Raw genomic sequence first — 22,162 nt, forward strand, 5'->3', positions numbered from 1 at the left:
TTTCTCATTGTGACAGTCTACTCAGCACAATACCCTGCAGGTCCATCTATGCCACCACAGATGGCAAGAACCCATTTCTTTCCATGGCCAAGCAATATTCCATTGCATATATGCACCACCTACTCTTTATCCATTCATCCCTTGAAGGACACCCAGGCTGCCTCCACATCTTGGCCATTGTAAACGATGCTGCAATGAACATATGGATGCACAAGTCCTCTCAAAGTAGCATTTTAATTTTCTCCAGATAAATATCCAGAAATGGAATTACTGGGTCTTTCTTTGACACTCGTTATAGCCTTTGTTTTAAAGTCTATTTCGTCTGGTATAAGTATTGTTATCACAGCTTTTTGTTGTTTCCATTTTCATGAAATATCTTTTCCCAATCCTTCACTTTGAGTCTGCGTGTGTCTTTTGATCTGAAGTTAGTGTCTTGTAGGCAACATATGTAAGGGTCTTGTTTTCTTATCCATTCAGCCACCCTATCTTTTGATTGGAGCTTTTAATCCATATACATGGAAATTAATTGTTGGTAGATATGTGGTTAGTGCCACATATCTAATATATTATTCATATATTAGTCTTTTTTTATTATTAAAGAAGTCACTCTAAGTTTTCTTGTAATACTGGTTTGGTGGTAAGAAATTCCTTTAACTTTTTCTTGTCTGAGAAACTCTTTAGCCATCCTTTGATTCTAAATGATAGCTTTGCTGGGTAGAATAATGTTGGTTGTAGGTCCTTGCTGTTCATCACTTTGAATATATCCTGCCAATCTTTTCTGGCCTGCAAAGTTCTGTTGAGAAATCAGCTGACAGTCTTATGGGAGCTCGCTTGTAGGTAACTAACTGCTTTTCTCTTGTTGCTTTTAAGATTCTGTCTTTGTCTTTAACCTTTGGCACTTTAATTATTATGCGTTTTGGTATGGGCCTGTCTGGGTTCATCTGGTTTGGGGCTCTCTGAGCCTACTGGGAACTGAAAGGGGAGGACATACTAGAGTGGGATTAATTAATTTATTTAGCAATATCTAATCAATTTATTTAGCAATATGTAATAGCAAAAGACAAAGGCAATTAATGGAATATGCTAATGACAGAGTAAAGGTAGTTAAGACTAAAATATGCCAAAGAAGCTCACCAAACTGTAGGAAAAATAGCACTGGAACAGTCAGGAATCAAAACCTTGCCAGGTCTGCAGCTGAGAAAAACTCAGATGTCTCCCACTGCTGCTTGCTAGTTCCCAAGAATGCCAGAATGATGAAGAAATCACCGAAGAATCTCTCTCCATTGCAATCTCTCTCTCTTTCAACTGAAGTCTGTCTTATATATATCTTTTCAAATGTACGTTAGAGCCAAGCTCCTTGTTCCTGCCTCCGCCTTAGGGAATAGCCAGTTCCTGGAGGGTTCTGCAGTTACTGTGATAAAAATATTGCTTATCTAGCTGAATGGCTAGTTCATCTGGACAGGCAATATCTACTGTTCCTGCTTGGGACCATCGGCCCAAGGCCTTCCAAAGCCTGGCAACGTGCCTGTCACATCATTCTGATATAACTTAGTTAGTTTTGGTATCTGCTGATATGGGTAAAACAGATAGAAAGCAGCATCTCAGGGAAAATTATTTTAACCCTAAGCAAACCAATACCTCACGTGTAGTCTCTCACGGGAGGGAACCCCACATACAGTCTATCATGTGGAGGAACAAAAAAGCTAACTAAAAGCTAACCAATACCTCAAATGCAGTCTCTCACATGAGGAAACAAAAACTAACCTTAATCTGACCAGCCACCTCACATGGGGGAGACTAACATCGGCCCACATGAGGGAAACAGACAAACAGACCAAAAAAAAAAAAAAAAAAAAAAGCCAACATCAGCCAATTAAGGCAAATTTTCTTAACATCTTCCCTACATGGGCTTGGTTATGGTAGTTTTCAGTCATTATTTCTTCAAATTGGTTTTCAATTACTTGCTCTCTCTCTTCTCCTTTTGGTACCTTTATGATGCAAATGTTGGTACACTTGATGTTTTCCCAGAAGCCCCTTAAACTCTCCTCATTTTTTTGGACTTTTTTTTTTTCTTTTTGCTATTCTAATTGGGTGTTTTCTGCTACTTTATCTTCTAAATTGCTGATTCGATCTTCTGCTTCATCTAATCTACTGTTGATTACTTCTAATGTATTCTTCATTTCAATTATTGATATTCTTTATTTCTGACTGGTTCTTTTTTATGTTTTCTATCTCCATTTTCAAGTTCCTATCTGTTTGTTGAAGTTCTTACTGAGATCACTGAGCATCCTTTTAACCAGTGTTTGGAACTCTGTGTCTGGTAGATTACTTGTGTCCATTTTGCTTAGTTCTTTTTCTGGAGCTCTGTTCTGTTCTGTTATTTGGGATATGTTTCTTTGTCTCCCCATTGTGGTTGCCTCCCTGTGTTTGTTTCTATATATTAGGTAGTGCTGCTATGCCTCCCAGTCTTAGTAGAGTGTAGTAGGTGTGCTGTGGGACCCAGTGGTGCAGTCTCCCTGGTCACCAGAGCCAGGTGCTTCAGGTGTGGGTTGTGTGTGGGCTGTGTGTGTCCTCATGCTGCAATTGAGCCTTGGTTGCTGTTTGCACATCAGTGCGAGGGATTGCCCCTAAGGCTGATTGGTTGTGAGGACTGTCCGTGACTACAGTGGAGGAACTGTGTATACAAGGGCTGACCCTATAAAGCAGGGTTCACTTTAGCAAGGCTTTGGTGCTTGCCCAGTCTGCCCTTTGGGTGTGTCATCATTGGAGGTGGCTAGGTGATGCTCTGGCCCATTCTGAAGCTTGCCACTGGGCCTGCCAGCCCTGGGGCCTCCTGGGAGGAGACCTGCTGCAGGTCTGGTTCAGCTTCAGTCTGTGCCGTGCCCAGAGGCACCTGACTTGAGTTGCTGAGATAGCTGCTACCTGTGCTGTGCTTGGAGGTGCTTTGAGAGCCCAAGCCACAAATCAAGGCTGGCTGTTGCTAGTGCTGGGCTTAGGGCTGCTCAGCCAATTACAGGACATGCTGAAACCAACTGCTGCTTGTTTCAGTTTTGTGAACCTTTGAGGGATTTTAGGAAGGTTTGCAGCATAAACCGAAGCAGGCTTTTTATATGGAAAAACCACTGGATGTGGGTTGGGTGTGACTGACAGATAGGTGGGGTGGGGTCTGAGGCAATAACTAGGGTGGGTCAGATGAAAGGTATTAGCCTGTTTGATGGAGACGCAGATATGGCATCTGCATGAGTCTGCTTGCAGGAAAGCGGAGGGCTTAACAAAGAAATAATGGCTTCCACCAATTCCTCCGTCCGGAATAAAGCTGCCCCTCCAGCCCTCACGCTGAGCTAGACAATTCAGTTCTTCCACATATGTACCTGTCATCTTTTGAGCTACTGCCTCAGTGCTAGAGCTTAGAGCGAGTTAGTCCATTAGCAAGTAAGTCCATGCACAGGACACCTTAAGAGGAGTGCCTGGGAGTGTAGCGGCCCTTGGGCTCACTTAGTTGCAATCTCTGCTGGATTTCTCAGCCAGACGTTATGGGGACTTCTCTTTCTGGCACTGGAAGCCTGGGCTGGACAGTCTGGTATGGGGTTGGGACTCTTCACTACTCTGAGGGACCTCCGCAGCCAAGATATCACTCCCAATTTTTAATGGTCACACGTGGTTGTGGGACCAGCCTGTTCTGAGTCCCTGTGCCTCCTACCAGTCTTGAGGTGGCTTCTTCTGTATGTCTGTAGTTGTAGGGCTTTGCTTCGGCTAGACTTCAGGTGATTCCCAATAATGGGTGTTCTGTTGTTTACTTGTAATTGATGTGGTCCTGAAAGGAGGTGAGCACCACGTTTGCTTTCTCCGCTATCTTGACCGGAAATCACTCTATTCAACCAGTCTTGCATTCCAGCAATAAACCCCATTTGGTGAGAGTATAATTCTTTTTATATTGTATTGGTGAATTATATTTGCTAATAATTTGTTAAGGATTTCTTTGTCTATATTCATGAAGGATATTTGTTTGCATTTTTTTTTGTTGTTTTTACTTTTTTTAATTTTGTTTTTTGTTCTCTCTTTTTTATATGTTTTTTTTTTTTTAATTGCCGTCCTATGGGTTATCTGAACCTTTTTAGAATGGTATTCTGATTGTTCTGTAGTGTTTTTGAGTATATTAGTGTGTGTGTGTGTGTGTGTGTGTGTGTGTGTGTGGTTGCTCTAGGCAATATATTACATATGCATAACTTATCACATCTTACTGGTTAGAATGACGTGTAGAAACCTTACTTACATATTTTAAGTTCTTTTTTCCTTTCCCTGTTTATAATGTAATTATCTTAAATATTTCTTCTATATATGTTGAAAAGCACATTAGACAATGTATACTTTTTGCTTCAAACATCAAACAAAATTTAGAAAAGTCAAGAGGAGAAGGCAAGTCTATTGTATTTACCCATCTGTTTGCTTATCGTGTTCTTTATTCTTTTTCCATATTTACAGGTTCCTTCTTTTTTGTTTCCGGAATTTCTTTTAATCATTCTTTTAGGGTAGGTCTGCGGGTGACAAATTCTCTTAGTTTTCTTTTTTGTCTGTGATTGTCTTTCTCATTCATTCCTGAAAGGTAATTTTACCATATTTAGAATTCAGGGTTGATATTTCTTTTATTTCAGTTATTGAAAATATTATGTCACTTTTTTTCTGGCCTCCAAGGTTTCTGAGGAGAAATCCACTGCCATTTAAGTTATTTTACCCCTTTAGGTAAGGTATTGTTTCTTTCTTGCTTCTTCCAACAGTTTTGTCTTTAATTTTTAGTTTGATTATGATGTTTCTTGGCACAGATTTCTTTGTGTATTTCTCATTTGGGAATTTATGTAGTTTCTTGAATCAGTAGTTTTACATATTTTGCAAACTTGGGAAATTTTCAGTTATTGTATTTTCAAATACTGGGACTATGATGAGATGAATCTTCGGTTATAATCCCTCAAGCCCCTGAGTGTTATTTTACTTTATTTTATTTTTATTTTGTCTGTTATCTCTCTCTCTCTCTCTCTCTCTCTCTCTCTGCATTGGGTAATTTATGTTCTATTTTCAAGTTGATTGTGATTCCTCTTCCTCTCTATTCTGCAGTTGAGCCCATCCATTTTCTTTTTTATTTTCAGTTATTTTTCAAAAAGTTCTAAAATTTCCATTTGGTTCTTTTTGTGTCTTCTGTTTCTCGTTGTAGAACCAGAAAGTCCAGCAATACATTTTTGTACTGCTACTAAAGAAAGGATATTTTATTACCTTAGTTCTGCCTTCTGAAACTACACCAAATAAGAATCTGAAGTGATGATATTATATAAATACTAGTAATCCTAGTAGTTTAGGAATATTTTCTATGTGTTTTATATTGATTACCTTATTTAATCCTTATAGTAACATTTTTATTCATTCAGCAAATGTTAACTTAGTGCCTAACATACACGATGGTCCTATTTTTTTGTTAAATATTTTCACTATAGCTGTAAGTGGTTAAACAGCTGATTTCCTTTTTTTATACTGGAAAGAAATGCATTTCTACTTTTTTGGTAGGTTGAAGGTATAGGGGGAGAAGAGAGATTTCAAGCTGTATTCTCACACCTTCACATAAATCAGCCAAGAATTTTCATTTACAGTCTCCATTCTAAATTTAATCCAACTCAGATTTAGCAATGCTTTGTGTGTGACAATAGTTTATTTTCAAAGGGTTATAAGTTTTTTGAGATACAAATACTCTAGGCTTTTTGGATAGCTGTAAAATTATAATTGTCTACTTCTACGTTGAGAAAGATTGGGAAGCACTTCTCTAGTTCACAGGTTAAAGAATTTTTTCTCTACAAATTGAATTTTGTATGTGTTAGCACAACTTCCTCATCCTTCATAAATAAACTTCTTAAAGTAATTGTCTCAAGTAGTTCTCAAACATCAGTGAGATCATAATCACCCGGTAGGCTTGTTAAATCACAGATTGCTGGGCTGCATCTACAGAATTTCTGATTAATTAAGTGCAGGTTGGTGCCCAAGAATTTGCCTGTCTAACAAATTCCCAGGTGATGTTGATTATGCTATTTTGGGAATTTATCTTTGTGAACCATTCATCTACACAAAATTTTCTACTTTATTTTCTGTCTGACTCACCGGTTACTTCAATTTGATTTTAATTTTAATGGTTCTTTCCAAAGTGCTTTTTCTAACATCTTTTTTGATCTTTGTGTTGCCAAATCAAATGCACAGTTTTCAGTTCCTTGTCTTTCCTGATGTGTAGAAATCATTCAATATAGTTGATTTCTCCTCCTGTATAGGAAACTCTTCTGTTTGGTTTGGAGACTTCATCTCCTGTCTCCCTCCATCTTTTTTTTTCCCCTCTGCATATTTCTCTCTCCCTCCCTCTGTCTCTCTCTGTCTCTGTCTCTGTCTCTGTCTCTGTCTCTCTCTCTCTCTCTCTCTCTGTCTCTCTTCTCTCTTCTAAAATCAAACTTTAAATGTTAGCATTCAAATTGGGTCTTCTTCATATCTTACTTTACCTTCTGTTCCTAAATGATCTACTTAACTGTTGTCTGTATGCTAGCAATTTCCAATTTATGTCTCCAGGCCAGGCATTCCTTCTAGGCTTTATTGTATCTTAACCAATTGATTTCTTATATGCTCACTTGAATAACTTATAAGTATTTCAAATAATATATTCAAAATGCTTAATAAATTCAAGGATGCATATTTTTATTTTAATATGTATGAATCTTATAGTCAATACCATCTTAGATTTTATGAGATAGAGTAATTCCTTCCTACCTCTCCCCTGATAAAAAGTGTTCTTCCTCCAGTCTTCTCCCTCTCATAAATGGTCTTTCCTTCCATTCAGTTTTTAATGCCTGAAATCTGGGAGTTATCCTTGACTCTTCGGTCTTTCTTAGCACTCTTATTCCTACCTTCAAAACACCTCTCAGTTCCCTCTTTACTTATCATGTCTATTGTCATCACCTGTCTTAAAGCCCTAATCACCTGTTCCATGGGTTATTGCAAATGTCTTTTAACTCTTGGTGTCTTCAAACTGAATCTCTAGTTAGTACTTAGATGCATCTTTTAAAAATGTTAATCAGTTTATGTCACCATCTTACTTAAAATCCTTCAAGGAATGAAATTCATAATATTTAATGTGGTATAAAAAGGTTTCACTAAGCTGATTTGTGCTGCCACCAGTCTCATTTAGCATTATATTTGCCCTCATTCTTTTTGGTTCAGCCTCTCTGGTGTTCTAGCAGTTCTTTTACACTACTACCATGGTATTACTTTGTCCTGCAATGCTCTTTTCTCTCCCCATCTCCTTTCTCATCCTTTAGGTCTCATGTTTCAGTTCTCATCTTAGATATCACTAGAAGTGTTTGCTGATCCCTAAATTTAAATGAGATCTTACTATACTCTCTCAGTGTTTTGTACTTCACTATATGACACTGATGATTTGTTTATTGTGTTTATCTCTACTCTGTTGTATATCTCATTCTTTTACCCTTCACACTAGAGGATAGCACAGTGCATAGTAAATGGAAGGTGTTTAGTAAATATCTTTAGATAAATGATGTACAAATAGAGTTTTAAAAGATGTATGTGCACATACAGCTAAAAATAAAGTCATTTTTAAAAAATTTTATTAAATTTATTGGGGTGACATTGGTTAGTAAAATTACATAGGTTTCAAGTGTGTATTCTGTAATACATCATCTATATATCGCATTGTATACCCACCAGCCAGAGTCAGTTCTCCTTCCATCACCATATATTTGACCCCTTTTACTCCCTTCTTTCACTCTCCCACCCCTCTTACCCTCTGGTAACCATTAAAACTGTTGTCTATGATATTTTGTTTATCTTGTTCAGTTTTGCATGAATGAAGTCATATAGTTCTTGACTTTTTCTGTCTGCCTTATTTTGCTTAGCATGATAATCTCAAGAGACATCCATGTTGTCGCAAATGGCAATATTTCATCTTTTCTTATGGCTGAGTAATATTCCACTATGTATACGCACCACATCTTTTTTATCCAGTCATCTACTGAAGGACATTTTCATTTGTTTCATGTCTTACCATAATAATGAATAATGCTGCAAAATGAACATAGGGAAACATATACCTTTAGAGATAAATGTTTTCAGTTTGGATAGATACCCAGAAGAAGGATTGCTGGATCGTATGGAAGTTTTATTTTTAATTTTTTAAGGACCTCCATACTGTTTTCCATAGTGGCTGTACCAATTTACATTCCCACACGCAGTGCATGAGGGTTTCTTTTTCTCCATAGCCTCTCCAACACTTGTCATTACTTTTCTTGTTGATAGTAGCTATTGTTACAGGTGTGAGGTGGTATCTCATTGTGGTTTTGATTTACATATCCCTAATAAGTAGTGAAGTTGAGCATTTTCCCATATATACCTGTTGGCCATTTGTTTGTCTTCTTAGGAAAAGTGTCTATTGCAGTCCTGTACCATTTTTTAATTGGATTTGTTTGTTTTTTTGTTGTTGGGTTGTATGAGTTTTTTATATATTTTAGACATTAGCCCCTTATTGGAGGCATTGTTTGCAAATATCTTCTCCCATTTGGTTGGTTGCATCTTTATTTTTTCGATGGTTTATCTTGCTGTGCAGTAGCTTTTTAGTCTGATATAGCCCCACTCATTTATTTTTGCTTTTCCTTCCCTTGCCTTTGAGGTCAAATTTATAAAATCCTCTTTAAACCCAAGGTCCATAAGTTTGGTAGGTATGCTTTATTCTATGCCATTTATTTTTTCAGGTCTTATGTTTAGGTCTTTCATCTATTTTGAATTAATTTTGGTATATGGTGACAGATAGCAGTCTAGTTTCAATCTTTTACGCGTTGGCTTTCCAATTTTCCCAGCACCATTTATTGAAGAGGCTCTCTTCTTCATTGTATGTTTTTGGTTCTTTTGTTGAAAATTAACTGCCCATATATTTTTGGGGTTATTTCTGGGTCCTCAATTCTATTCTGAGTGTCTGTTTTTCTACCACTACCATACTGTTTTGATTACTGTTGTTTCGTAGTATGAATTGAAATCAAGCAGTGTGATACCTCGAGCCTTGTTTCTTTTTTTTTTCTTCCTTAGGATTGCTTTGGCTATTCGGGATCTTTTGATGATTTTTCATTCTGTTTCTTTAAAAAATACCATTGGGATTTTGATGGGGATTGCATTAAGTCCGTGTATGGCTTTGGGTAATATGGTCATTTTAACTGTTGATTCTTTCAATTCATGAACATGGAATATCTTTCCATTTCTTTGTGTGTTCTTCAATTTCTTTTAATAATGTTTTATAGTTTTCAGTGTATGGGTCTTTCACATCCTTGGTTAGGTTTATTCCGAGGTATTTTATTCTTTTTGTTGCAATTGCAAAAGGAATTTTTTTGTTTCATTTCTTTATTTGAAAATTCATTGTTAGTATATAGGAATACAATGGATTTTTGTACATTGATTTTGTATCTTGCAGTTTTACTGTATTTGTTTATTGGTTCTAATAGTTTTTTAGTGGCGTCTTTAGAGTTTTCTGTATAAAGAATCATGTCATCTGCAAAAAGTGACAATTTAACTTCTTCATTCCCAATTTGGATGCCTTTTATTTCTTTCTCTTCCCTGCTTGCTGTGGCTAGGATTTCCAATACTATATTGAATAACAGTGGTGACAGGGGACATCCCTGTCTTCTTCCTGATCATAGAGGAAAAGCTTTCAGTTTTTCACCATTAATGTGATATTAGCTTAGGGTTTGTCATTTATGGCCTTTATTATGTTGAGGTACTTTCCTTTTATACCCATATTATTAAGTGTTTCAATCATAAAGGAATGTTGTATCTTGTCACGTGCGTTTTCTGCATCTATTGATGTGTTCATATGATATTTATACTTTATTTTGTTTTTGTGGTGTATCAATCACATTGATCAATTTGTGTATGTTGAACCATCCTTGTGACCCTGGAGTGAACCTCACTTGATTATTTTGATATATTGTTGTATTCTACTTACTAGTATTTCATTTAGGATTTTTGCATTTGTATTCACCAGAGATATTGGTCTGTACTTTTCTTTGTGTGTGTGTGTTATCCTTACCAGCTTTTGGTATCAGTAATGTTGGCCTTATAAAATAAGTTAGGAAGCATTGCTCCTTCTTGAATTTTTTGGAAGAGTTTGAGGAAGACAAGTATTAAATCAACTTTGAATGTTTGATAGAATTCACTAGTAAAACCATCTGGTCCTGGACTTTTGTTTTGAGGGAGGTGTGGATGATTTTTCCATTTCTTTACTATTCATCAGTCTATTAAGATTTTCCAGTTCTTCATGATTCAGTCTAGGAAGGGTATATATTTCTAATAACTTGTCCATTTCATCTAGGTTATTGAGTGTGGTGGCATATATTTCTCCATAGTATTATTGTATGATTATTTGTATTTCTGTGGTATCCATCGTAACTTCTTCTCTTTCATTTCTGATTTTATTTGTTTCTTTTTTCTTTTTTCCTTAGTGGTTCTAGCCAGGGGTTTGACAATTTTATTAATCTTTTCAAAGAACCAACTTTTTGTTTTATTTTTTTTTATATTGTCTTTTTGTTCTCTGTTTCATTTAATTCTGCTCTATTTTTTATTATTTTCTTCCTTCTGTTGACTTTGTGATTCATTTGTTCTTCTTTTTCTAGTTCTGTAAGATGTAATGTTAGGTGTTTTATTTGAGATTTTTCTTGTTTCTTGAGATATTCCTGTAATGATATAAATTTCCCTCTTAATACTACTTTCCCAGCATCCCAGTAATTTTGATACAGTGGATTTTCATTCTCATTTGTTTCTATATTTTTATTTCTTTGACCCAGTTGTTTTTTTAGTAGCATGTTGTTTAATCTTCACATGTTTGTGTTTTTTTCTTTTTTCTTTCTTTCTTTTTTTTTTTGTGTGTGATTGATCTCCAATTTGAAAGCATTGTGGTCAGAGAATAGGCTTGGTATTCCAAGCATAGTAAGAAATTCTTTTTGAAATGTAAGGCAAATATAGAGCAACTATGTTTGGGAAATGGATATTCATTCTTAGTTGCCAATTACACAAATTATGTGACAAAAGTATATTAAAAGAAAATTTACTTTTTATGAGAATGCAATTTCTGAAAAAGTTTAAAAAATGTTTCAAAATAATAGGTAACTCATGATATTTAAGAAAGTTTATTTTCACTAATAGAAATTGAGTGAATTTGTTTTTTTCATTTTCATACGAAATTATTACTTTGTGTAACCAATTCTGTTTTTTTAACCATTAAAATTTTGTAGGAGTTTTCAGCATTATAAAGAATCATACTACATTCCAGGAACAACATTTAATTACTTGGCTTTTTGTTATAGTGGTTATTGGCAAACCACTGTTTAATTTTTAAAATATTCTTTGATCTTTGGAGAGTAAAACTCATGTTTGTAGGCCAGCATGAAAAAAAAAATAGATGAATAACAGACATAGCTGACAGTCTTCTTTTTTTTTTTTTAAGAATATATAATTTTTTCATTTCTATTACTGTTTATTATTAGGCTTTTCTCTCCTTGCAGGACTTTTGTTCTGTAGGGTCTGTCTATAGATTTATATTTTATGTTCTGTAAATTTTACTCATTTGGAATCTTAGGTTTCTCTTGGTATGTATAGTGAGTGCTACAGACAAAGTTCTTGAAACCAGACAGTATAACACAGTTTAAAATGTTTATAATGTCTTTGTCTGTCCTTTCTTTCACGGTCTCCTTTACTGCACTCTTGTCTGTCTGACTCTCACAGGAGACATGGATTACAACTGGTTGGACCATACGTCTTGGCATAGCAGTGAGGCATCCCCAATGTCTTTGGTGAGACATGTGGAGCCTTACTATTTAATTTCCGTTATCATTTCACTTTTCCTTTTTTTATTTACACCTTTGCATGTTTTCTTTTTTGTATCTTTTTTTTATTTTTTTATCCCACACCTATAGGGGACAGTCAAAAGGGAAAAAGAAAAACTAGTGAGCAGGCAGTTTTGTCGGACTCTAACACCAGGTCTGAGAGACAAAAGAAAATGATGTACTTTGGTGGCCACTCTTTGGAAGAGGATTTGGAATGGTCTGAGCCTCAGATTAAGGACTCTGGGGTAGATACGTGTAGTAGCACAACCCTTAACGAGGAGCATAGCCATAGTGATAAGGTACTGAGATTGTGGAGCCTGCCTTTTAACCTGCTCATTTGGTCTTCGTTTGCTCTCTGTCACTCATTCAAACAGAACATAATAAAAGGACAGGGCATTGCAAGGGTCAATGTAGCATTTCTTAAGGTGCAGAAAAGAAAAACAAAACCAAAACAAACAAATCAAAATACTTCTTGCTTGCTTTGCTGTTTTTGTTGTTTGACGGCATACCAAAAACTAAGCAAATGAAATAAAAAATTAGGAACAAAGGAATGTTTTGTCTACGGTCGCATGAGAGAACTTTGTAATGTTATTATAAACCACAAATATAAAGAATTTTTTTGATTGGCTTATTTGATTGCTTACATATATTTTCCTTGGGATGAAAATTAAATTATTAATAGTTTGAATCCCAGGCAAAAGGGAGATAATTGGGTCTGTTTGCACAGAAAAAGTTGTTTTTCTTTTTTCCCTTTCACTGTCATTTTGCTCTTTTGTTTTATTGTCATAGCATTTTAATGTAGTATTAATTAGTATTAGAACCATTGCCATCTGCTTTGGTATTTATTATTTTTGCTTTTAGTGAAGTGAGACTTTTGAAATCTTATTACTATATAGATGTGATTGACTGGAACTTGTCTTTTGCTTGCTAAATTTTGCATGAAGGTGTGCATGTTACTTTAAGATAACTGTGAAACTGTGATTACACAAATCATTTACTTTGTTATTTGACATATAATTCATAATAGAATGGTGTCATGATTTATATAGGGCTTGGTCTGCCCTGAGAAAGAGATGTGCTCCTAATATTTGAACATATTTAGCAATGGATACCATTGAATTATACAATAAAATTAATTTACTAAATAGATCAAAGACTTGAAAGAATCAGCGAACTTCCAAAAAGTGAGAAATGTAATCACTTTTGAATCAGGCCTGTTTCACCGATGAAGATTCAATTGGAAAGTCATTGGGGCGCGTGTATTTTTTTTATAATTTTAATCTAGAAACCTGTTTCAAGAAAGCCCTCATCATTGGTTTGAATTTTGTGTTTTAATATAATTTGACCTTTTAACTTTTACTGTAATAAGGTCACTCAAAGTCTTCCAAAAGTGTTTGAAGGTTAACTTCTCATTTTTAATTTAGTTTAATTACATGGAATATCAATGCATCTTTTCTGCCTGTGAATTTATTAATCTTTAGCATATATACTGGGGGTGCCAAAAAAATGTATACAAGTAGACACTCTGGTCGACGTTGTTCAAGCAGTAGTTCGCAGTAATCAGAAGTATCTGGAAGCTGATGGTAACCACTTTGAGAACCTCTTGTAATTGCAGAAGTCAAATGTGACTTGTATTCATCTTTTGTTTTCAGTATATATTGAGTATTACAACTTTAATACAGTTTTCCTTTCTTAAAATGTGTATACATTTTTTGACACCCTCTTTATAATTAAATTAGAGTTTGAATATATTTTCAACTTTTCTCAGATTTTTGTAGAACTACATAATTTCAGTATTGTGTCAGAGCACTTTAAGAATTTGAAGTAATTGAATTTGGGCAAAACTTGAGATTATAAGATTGAGGTTATAAGCATAATATAGTAAGCCCTTTTGATCGAAGTTTTGAATGCAAACTGGTTTGTGTAATCATGACACTTTCGAAATCTGAAATGTAGAGAGATTGTAAAATAAGGGGTCATTTGTTGTAAAAAAACATTAATTTTCTTTGTTTGTTTATACAATACGTCAGCACCCTGTGACGTGGCAACCGTCTAAAGATGGAGATCGTTTAATTGGTCGCATTTTACTAAATAAACGTCTAAAAGATGGAAGTGTACCTCGAGATTCAGGAGCAATGCTTGGCTTGAAGGTATGTGATGAAAGTATTTGAGATTTTGGCTCTATACTCCTTTACAGAATTATCAGGAAAGCAAAAGATATAGTACCTCTTTCTACCTATATCAATTTAGTGATTTTTTCCCCCCATTTTCACGAATTCCCAAATATTTGCCTTCATTGTCCATTTTTTTGTTTTCCAAGTTTTATTCAAGAAGTTGCCATTTTCTATAATAACATTTGTGTATATAATTTTGGAAAATACAACTTAAGTTATATACGTGAATCCTAAATATAGTGCTCAAACTTATTTTACCTATATAGTTTGTCCTTTAAGTCTATATCTGTGTTTATATTCCATTAAAATGATAGCTTTATTCAATTACTAAATATGCAAACTTGGGAACTGTAATATATGTATTACACAAGAATATAATTTTTGTATTAGTTTTTCAAAATATATGTATTTGTATTTGTGTGTATGTGTGTGTATGTGAGAAAGAGAATACTGTTTGAAATCTGGAAACTCAAAAATATGTTGGGAAATTTAATATAAATATTGATTTATATTTTACTGTGAAATAACAGACACTTAGTAATTATAACAAATAGAGCTCTGTATATATATATATATATACATATATATGTATATATATATGTATATATATATATGTATATATATATGTGTATATATATATATATATATATATATATATCTGTACGGTGAATTAAAAACTGAAATGAAAAATGAGAGAATGTTTTGGTTAAGCCTTTGCTACAGAAGTTGTATAGAATATAGTAAGTGAGAGAGATTAGAAAATTTCGGTGTAAGTGGAATTCAGCAGCTAACATTAATTGGGTGGCTGCCATGTGGCTGGCACTCACCTGAGCATTTTATATCTATAATTTTATGTAATAGTCACAACAGGTAAAAGAATAAGCTTAGAGAGGTGTCATAACTAGCCCCTGGTCACAAGGTGGTGATGAAGGTGGGATTTAAATCCAGATCTGCCCATTATGCTGTTAGAGCAGTATAGTATAGAGGTTAGAAAGTGTTGGCTTGATTTCTAGTTATAGCAATTACCAGGTACATGACTTTGGTCAACCAAACCTCTCTTAGCCTTAGACTGCTCATCTTCTGTACGATGGAGATAATAATGCTTACTGAATGATATAATACAATTGAATGAATCAATATATAAACTTTTAGTACAGTGTCTGACACTTTATAAGCTTCCAATAATAATAATTCTAGTCAGTAATATTAGTTATTACTATTAATATTTATCAAGCCAGGGAAGTTTTTAGAAATTAACATAAAGATATGTCCTAAATATCTATACATTTAATTTTCAGAATTAAACAGGAATAATTAGTATTAACTGCAACTGATTGTAATTCACTGCAGTTTGGGAATAAATACATGGAATAAGGTAAATCAGTGTTTTCTGAATTCAGATATCTTTCACTCAATTTAGAAGAGAAAAAAACTATTTTAGTCAATTAAGTTAGTTACTTAATTTGCTATAAAGTTGATATATTGACTGAATAGCAGTTGATGAGAAGCACAGTATTAATTTTATGAGTCCCCTCTTTCAAGTACATATATGACTCCACAGCATTATTGCTAACAGTTGTTTTTCTTTTCATGAAACATATATATTAATAGAAACATAAAAATAGGAAAACTGGGATGCAAATGGTCTAAAGTTTCATTAATTCTGATAAGATTAAGTAAGTTTTGTAATTTTCTCAGGAAAAATATATCATCATGCACATTATCAATGTACCTAAAAGATTACTAATGAAATTTTGGTAGCATATCACAATTATAGCAAAAGTATCAAATATTTATATTATTGTAATATTTGAAATCTATAACTAGATAACATAATTACACAGTACTGAAATAACATGTTTTTAGAAATTATGAAAATAAGAACCCTGTAATAAAGACAGAAATTACAAATTATTTCTAAGGTATGGAACGTTTTCAACAAATAATGGATTAAATTGTAAAACATCGTGAATATGTAAAGAGCTTATTCTTGTGACATGTGCTCAGTTCCTGATAACAGCACTATATTATTTAAAAATTATTTTTAGTATATTAAATTATAGTTTTAAAAGCTGCAAATTGTCTAGTTATTTTTTACTTCAATCTTCAACCATGTTCATTGGAGTGGTATGTCTCCTCTTTTAAATAGGTTGTAGGAGGAAAGATGACTGAATCAGGTCGGCTCTGTGCATTTATTACCAAAGTAAAAAAAGGAAGTTTAGCTGATACTGTAGGACATCTTAGACCAGGTAGGTTTCTCTTTGATTATTTACAATTAAAATGTTAAACTTGAGTAGTTATGAAAAAGTTATGCTCATTTAAAAGTGATGTAACAGTAATAAAGAACTCATCTTACTTAAATATAAATGTACTCATTAATGGAAAGTTGTACTATTATTTCTTGAGTCATGTTGGATAAAAAGGTTTTTATATGTACTGATTTTTTTTATTTTATTTGGTGATAGATATTCCTAGTCTGTACCTTGTATAACCTATTTTATTTCCCATAAGCCTTTGTTTTTCTTTTGAAGAATTTCCAGCATAGTTTAGGAAACAAACTTCATGGATAAATACATATTTCCTAAAATGTGTCATTCCTTATCTCTTTGTTAATGGATGTTATTGGAGAGATCCTTGAGTGTGTTGGACATGATTAGATAAGATGCTAGATACTAATCTTTTTACAAGAGAGTTTAGACAAGGTGCCTAGCTGAATGTATTTTGAAAAACCTAGAATGCAGAGTCATGAAATCTACAAAGAGGCAACTGATCTTAAAGGTTTCTAGAATTAATTTCTATGAAGAAATCAGAGACAGGAGTGACGTCACCAAGATAGTGACAGGTCTCTCCTGACTTAGCTCCCCCCTCAAAAAGAACTAACAACTAACTATTCATGGACAGTACACCACTGAGAAAATCAGAGCTAACTTTTATGTAATTTGTTTTCTGACCCTTGTTCTTTTGGGTAAAATACGCTAATCATCCTGGTCATCAAATTTTATGCCACTGGAGCTGTGCGCATTTTGTTTCTTATTCCATACTGGTGATTTTATTCTATCAAGTTCATTGCAGCTTAAGATTGTTTTGTTCTGAGTACTTTTTATTGGATTAGATTTTCTTTCTAAGATTATTATTACTGACACACACAATAGGTGATGAAGTGTTGGAATGGAATGGGAGGCTATTGCAAGGAGCCACATTTGAAGAAGTATATAACATCATTCTGGAATCCAAACCTGAACCACAAGTGGAGCTTGTTGTTTCAAGGCCTATTGGGTAAGTTGGTTTGAGTACTTTTCACATATATAGAGTAGACTGTTGCATCCCGTACGAGGAGGGTTGTAGGGAGCGAGGAGGACGGCGCAGGGTTAAGAAAAGACAGTAGCCAGAAATAGAGTTTAAGCAGGGCAAAGGGACCCCCAGCCTCAAGAACTGGGCTGGATGCCCTGAATCAGGCCTACACATTAGCTTTTATTAGTTAGGTGGGGAAGTAACGGAGATAAAGCTTGTCAATCTCAAGATCTGTGAATCCTATACATCATAATAGGAAACTGATTCAAGTCAATCACCCTTGCCTGCAGGCAGCTGAACCATAAGTGTCAGGATGTGTGTACTTCCCCAAGGGACAAAACCTAGATGCCTATGACTAGATGGAGAGCACACCGTTGAATCTCTTCCCTTGCAGGTTGTAGGAAGGAATGCAGCCACAGAGGCAGAGGCTTTCCTTGGCCAGGGAAGGAGGGGGGCTGCACCCACCTCTATGAACCCTATGGGTTCTCCTGTTGGTCCCCACTGGACTGCGCCTGGCTTGAGATGTCCCTCCCTTCACCCCCCTTCTCCCCCCCCCCCCCCCCCCGTGGGGATTCTTACTCGTCATTGGCTGACCAGCCATCTTTTTAGGGCCACACAGGGAGACATAAGGTGCAAGCACAAAGGTGAAGCAAAATCCCTGAAAGGATCTGTCTCACAGACTCTCCTTTCTTTAGGGGCAGGTACAAGGCGACAGACGGGTAGGCTGGTGCGTGGCAACAGTAGACTACTATTAAACAATTTGTAATGTGCAATCCAAAAATGTCTGATTCTTTATAAAAGTAAATTATTTTGAGGACATTTTTATTATTTTGCTAAAAACAGCTCACCAAAAATCATGATATCTCTTTATCTGATCATGCTAGATTATGCAGGAAGAGGAATGATTTAGGTGTCTGTTATTTGTATTATTTTAGTAGCTTAATAGATGGCTAACGATATTAGTAGAAGAGGATTATAGTAACAATTACTTTTAAAGGAAGGTTTTTTGAACTATGGTCCTCTGCATTGTAAAAATGAGCGTCAACTATATTCTATGAATTTTCCGTAATTTTTTCAAAAAGGAGATTTCAACATAGGAAAGAGAGGGTCTAAGAGTATGCTATTCCCAGATACAAGAAACAATTTAAGGAAACACATAACATCTTTAAGGAAAGAGGTAAAATATAAGCAAATGCCTAATACTTTTTGGCTTTTATAATTTGTTACCTATAGATTAAATTGACAATTTCGAAAAGTTGGCAGTAAATACTTTGCACCTTATTTTGAGAATTACTCATTAACTATCACAACAATATTTTCTATATAGACGCTTATATTATAAGTGATTGTAAAAGATACACCTATAACCAGAAAAAGCAATTAAAAATTATAAACTGACAGTGAATTATTAAATGCATGTTCAGGGTAAGAAAGAGCATTCTAATATAGAGGCAATAGGAATTATTCTTTGTTGTATAATACTAATGCCCAATTTTGATTCATTTGAAAATGATTGGACTATATTATTTTGATCTCTTTTTATGCTGTAGAAAATGACTTATGTTGGTAGCTTAGTTTTTGAAATGTTCCTTTCAAAAGTAATAATCTGGCACATGAAATTGTATCTATTTTTCATTTTGTCTTTTCAAAGTTTTGTATTTTGGTAAAACTACTCTGCATCAACTTAGTATACTATCAAATATATTTCTTGGTATTAAAAAATACTTTAAATATTTTTGTTTAATATCTTAAATATTTTTATATATTTTTTTGGTGTAAATACAGTTACAAGGTAATTTTGTAAGTCCCAGTAAGAAACCTAGTTGCATTTTTCTCTGTGGAATTACTACATTTAAAAATTTCAATCGCAATCTGAATAATTTAATTTTTGATTTGGTTATATATTATTTATATTTTAATGTTACTGATTTAGAACAACAGCAAGTAAAAATAAAGAGTAGAATACAATTAAAATATATCTATAAAACTTGTCAAATACAGAAATTTTTTAGAATGGACAATTGTGTAATGAGGCACATAGAAAGTAAAGTATATGCTTTTACAAATCTGCTATAAATGTGTATAAATTTTAAGTAGTTGGGGTTAGTTAGCCCAGAATACTTTTATTAGCAATAGAGGACTGCTATTGTTTTTTTCATTATTAGATTGTTTTTTCATTATTTATATAATTCTACTTCATATACAATTTTGTTTGTTTTGCACTATCCATTTATAGGTTGATATCATCAAAATAGCAGCAGCATTAATTGTTGAAACAATTTTTTATTTTCTTTTTCTATCATTTCAGAGATATACCTAGAATACCTGATAGCACACATGCACAACTGGAGTCCAGTAAGTTTCATTTATGCTGAAAGAAAATGTTACTAATAATGTCATTCATCATAGATCAAATGAAGTATTTAATCTATTAATGCAAAATAAGAAATATAATAATCTTGTTACCAAGTATATAATCATATAAAGATGTAAAATTTAGTGTTATTTAGTGTCATTGTTGGAAAAAGTACAAAAGTCTATAATACTTTAAGATAGTTTTTTAAACTATACTGTCTTAACTAGTATGTATTTTTAGGCAGCTTTGTTAAGGTGTATTACAATAAACTGTACATGTTAAAAATGTACAGTTAGATAAGTTTTGACATACATGTGAAACCATCATCACAATAAGGACACACCATCACTCCTTCTCCTTTCTAGCAAATCTTCCCTAATTTTTAAAATTTACTACTTAATAACCTGTTCCTCAGTAAATGGGGGGAATGCTTGGGATAATTTAGAGAATAATCATAGATATTCTCATTTATATTTTTAGAAAATGAGATAATACTTGTTTAACATCAGAGTAGTACTGGAACAATAGATATATTAAATAAGTCTATTTTAAATAATGTTAAACACATAAATACGTTTTATTATTTGTGTTTGAGTGCTGTTTCAGATGTTAAAGTAATGAATTTTTTTCCCAACGAACTAAGTTTCTTTATTGATTGACAGTAGAATAAGTGATATTGTGAATGAAGAGAGGAGGCTTGCAATTTGAAATAAGTAGATCAGGGTAGACCACGTGGGGAAGAAAGGATCTAAGCAAAGATTTGAAAGAGTGGCTATCCTGGAGAAAGCTTTCCAGGTACAGGGACCAGACATGCAATGTCTCTGACGCAGAAAAGCCTAAGATGCATTTAAGGAAAGGCAAGGAGGCCAGTTTGGCTGCAACGGAGTGAGAAAGGGGGAGAATAATAGGAAAGAGGATAGAAGAGTAATGGGCAGTTAAATTGCAGACTTTATAAGCTACCGTAATGACACTGGCTTTTACTCTGAGGGAAATCAAGACTTTCATAGGATGGTTTTGAGGAGAGTCTTGTGTTTTCAAATCTGGCTACTCTGTTGAAAATAGATTAAGTGCAAAGGAACAAGACAAACAAATAAAGAAACAAAAACTCATAGACACAGAAAATACTTTAGTGGTTATCACAGGGTAAGGGGGGTGGAGGGGTAGTAGATGAAGGTAAATGGTGATGGAAGGAGAACTGACTCTGGGTGGTGAGCACACAATGTGATATATAGGTCATGTATTACAGAATTGTACACCTGAAATCTATGTAACTTTACTAACCATTTCACCCTATCAAATTTAATTTAAAAAAAAAAAAAAACAAAGGAAGAAAATAGATTAAGTGGAGTCAAGGGTGAAAGAAGAGAGACCCGTGAGAAGATTGTTCTGGTATTTTAGTGACGAGATGATGGTAACTTAGAGGTGGTAGCAATAAAGGTAGTAAGAAGTGGTTGGATTCTCTAAACACACAATGCTTGAGAATATCATATTGAAATAGAGGTATTTTTAATTTTATATTACAATTATGAATATAAACTTCTTTAAAAATCTTTACCAGATAGGTGAAATCCCTTTGGAATGGCATAGCTCTATTCTTTGAAATATGCTCATCTGACCTATTTGATTTAGTACCTTTGGCTAGGTTCTAAATTATTTCAGCCAAAATAGTATCATAATCATATGAAGCTATGCTATAATAAATTAATACTAATATAATGGTAATAATAATTATTACATATAATATTATCATCATCATTGCTCCCATCTTACTGAGTTCCTGGAACTGTGCTGGATGTTGTGTGTACATCATCACACTTAGTTTTTACAACAGTCCTTAGAAGTAGGTAAATTTTTATTTACTTATATTACTTCACTCAGCTATTGTGTAATAAGCAGTGTGGAACAATTCCAAAATTGTTCCTGAGGAGCAGGGGTCCTTCTCAAATTAGATTTAGTCCTTTATTCATTAAATGCTGAAGTATAGGTTTCCCTTAGCCCAATTCTTAACCTCCTGCCTTCAGTTCCTCAGTAAATTCTTATCTTCATATAATTTTATTGCCATATAACTCCTAAATTTATATTATCAAAAGGATCTATCATTGTGTCTTTATCCTTGATTGTGTAAAGGATACGTTCTGTTAAGTGTCTTCCTGTTTCTTGAAGCTTAACATGTAGAACACTGAGCTTATTTCTTACTATAAAGTCAACATTCTTTCCACTTCTAAATATTATAAAAAGTATCCCCATTACTTCTGATCCCAAGGCTTGCAGTACCCCCCTTCATTTTACACTACTCTCTACAGAGGTGAATTCAATCCATTTGTGCCTCTGATTAGGGAGACACTTTACAGTTTAATTTCCAACAACAACGTCTACTCGATACTTGGTTCCATACATATAGTCAGTTACCTTCTTTTCCATCTCTTGGATGTGTCAGAGGT

The 22,162-nt window shown here is 34.1% G+C and overlaps 1 protein-coding gene across 50 annotated transcripts in view; it reads left to right on the forward strand.

The window, feature by feature from the left end:
- RIMS2 (regulating synaptic membrane exocytosis 2) overlaps positions 1 to 22,162 on the forward strand; it is a 605,364-nt gene that overhangs the window by 315,929 nt on the left and 267,273 nt on the right. For 27 of the 50 annotated variants that reach the window (XM_033125918.1, XM_033125937.1, XM_033125939.1 and 24 more), the window contains 5 exons: positions 11,991 to 12,199; positions 13,931 to 14,050; positions 16,224 to 16,323; positions 17,227 to 17,350; positions 19,674 to 19,720. In XM_033125918.1, the coding sequence (XP_032981809.1) occupies positions 11,991 to 12,199; positions 13,931 to 14,050; positions 16,224 to 16,323; positions 17,227 to 17,350; positions 19,674 to 19,720 (600 nt within the window). Of the gene's footprint in view, positions 1 to 11,799; positions 11,868 to 11,990; positions 12,200 to 13,930; positions 14,051 to 16,223; positions 16,324 to 17,226; positions 17,351 to 19,673; positions 19,721 to 22,162 lie in introns of all 50 variants that reach the window. The other 23 variants (XM_033125943.1, XM_033125945.1, XM_033125932.1 and 20 more) reach the window with 1 other exon arrangement.

This window comes from Rhinolophus ferrumequinum, chromosome 14 (assembly GCF_004115265.2).
Source record: "Rhinolophus ferrumequinum isolate MPI-CBG mRhiFer1 chromosome 14, mRhiFer1_v1.p, whole genome shotgun sequence".
NCBI classification, from domain to species: domain Eukaryota; kingdom Metazoa; phylum Chordata; class Mammalia; order Chiroptera; family Rhinolophidae; genus Rhinolophus; species Rhinolophus ferrumequinum.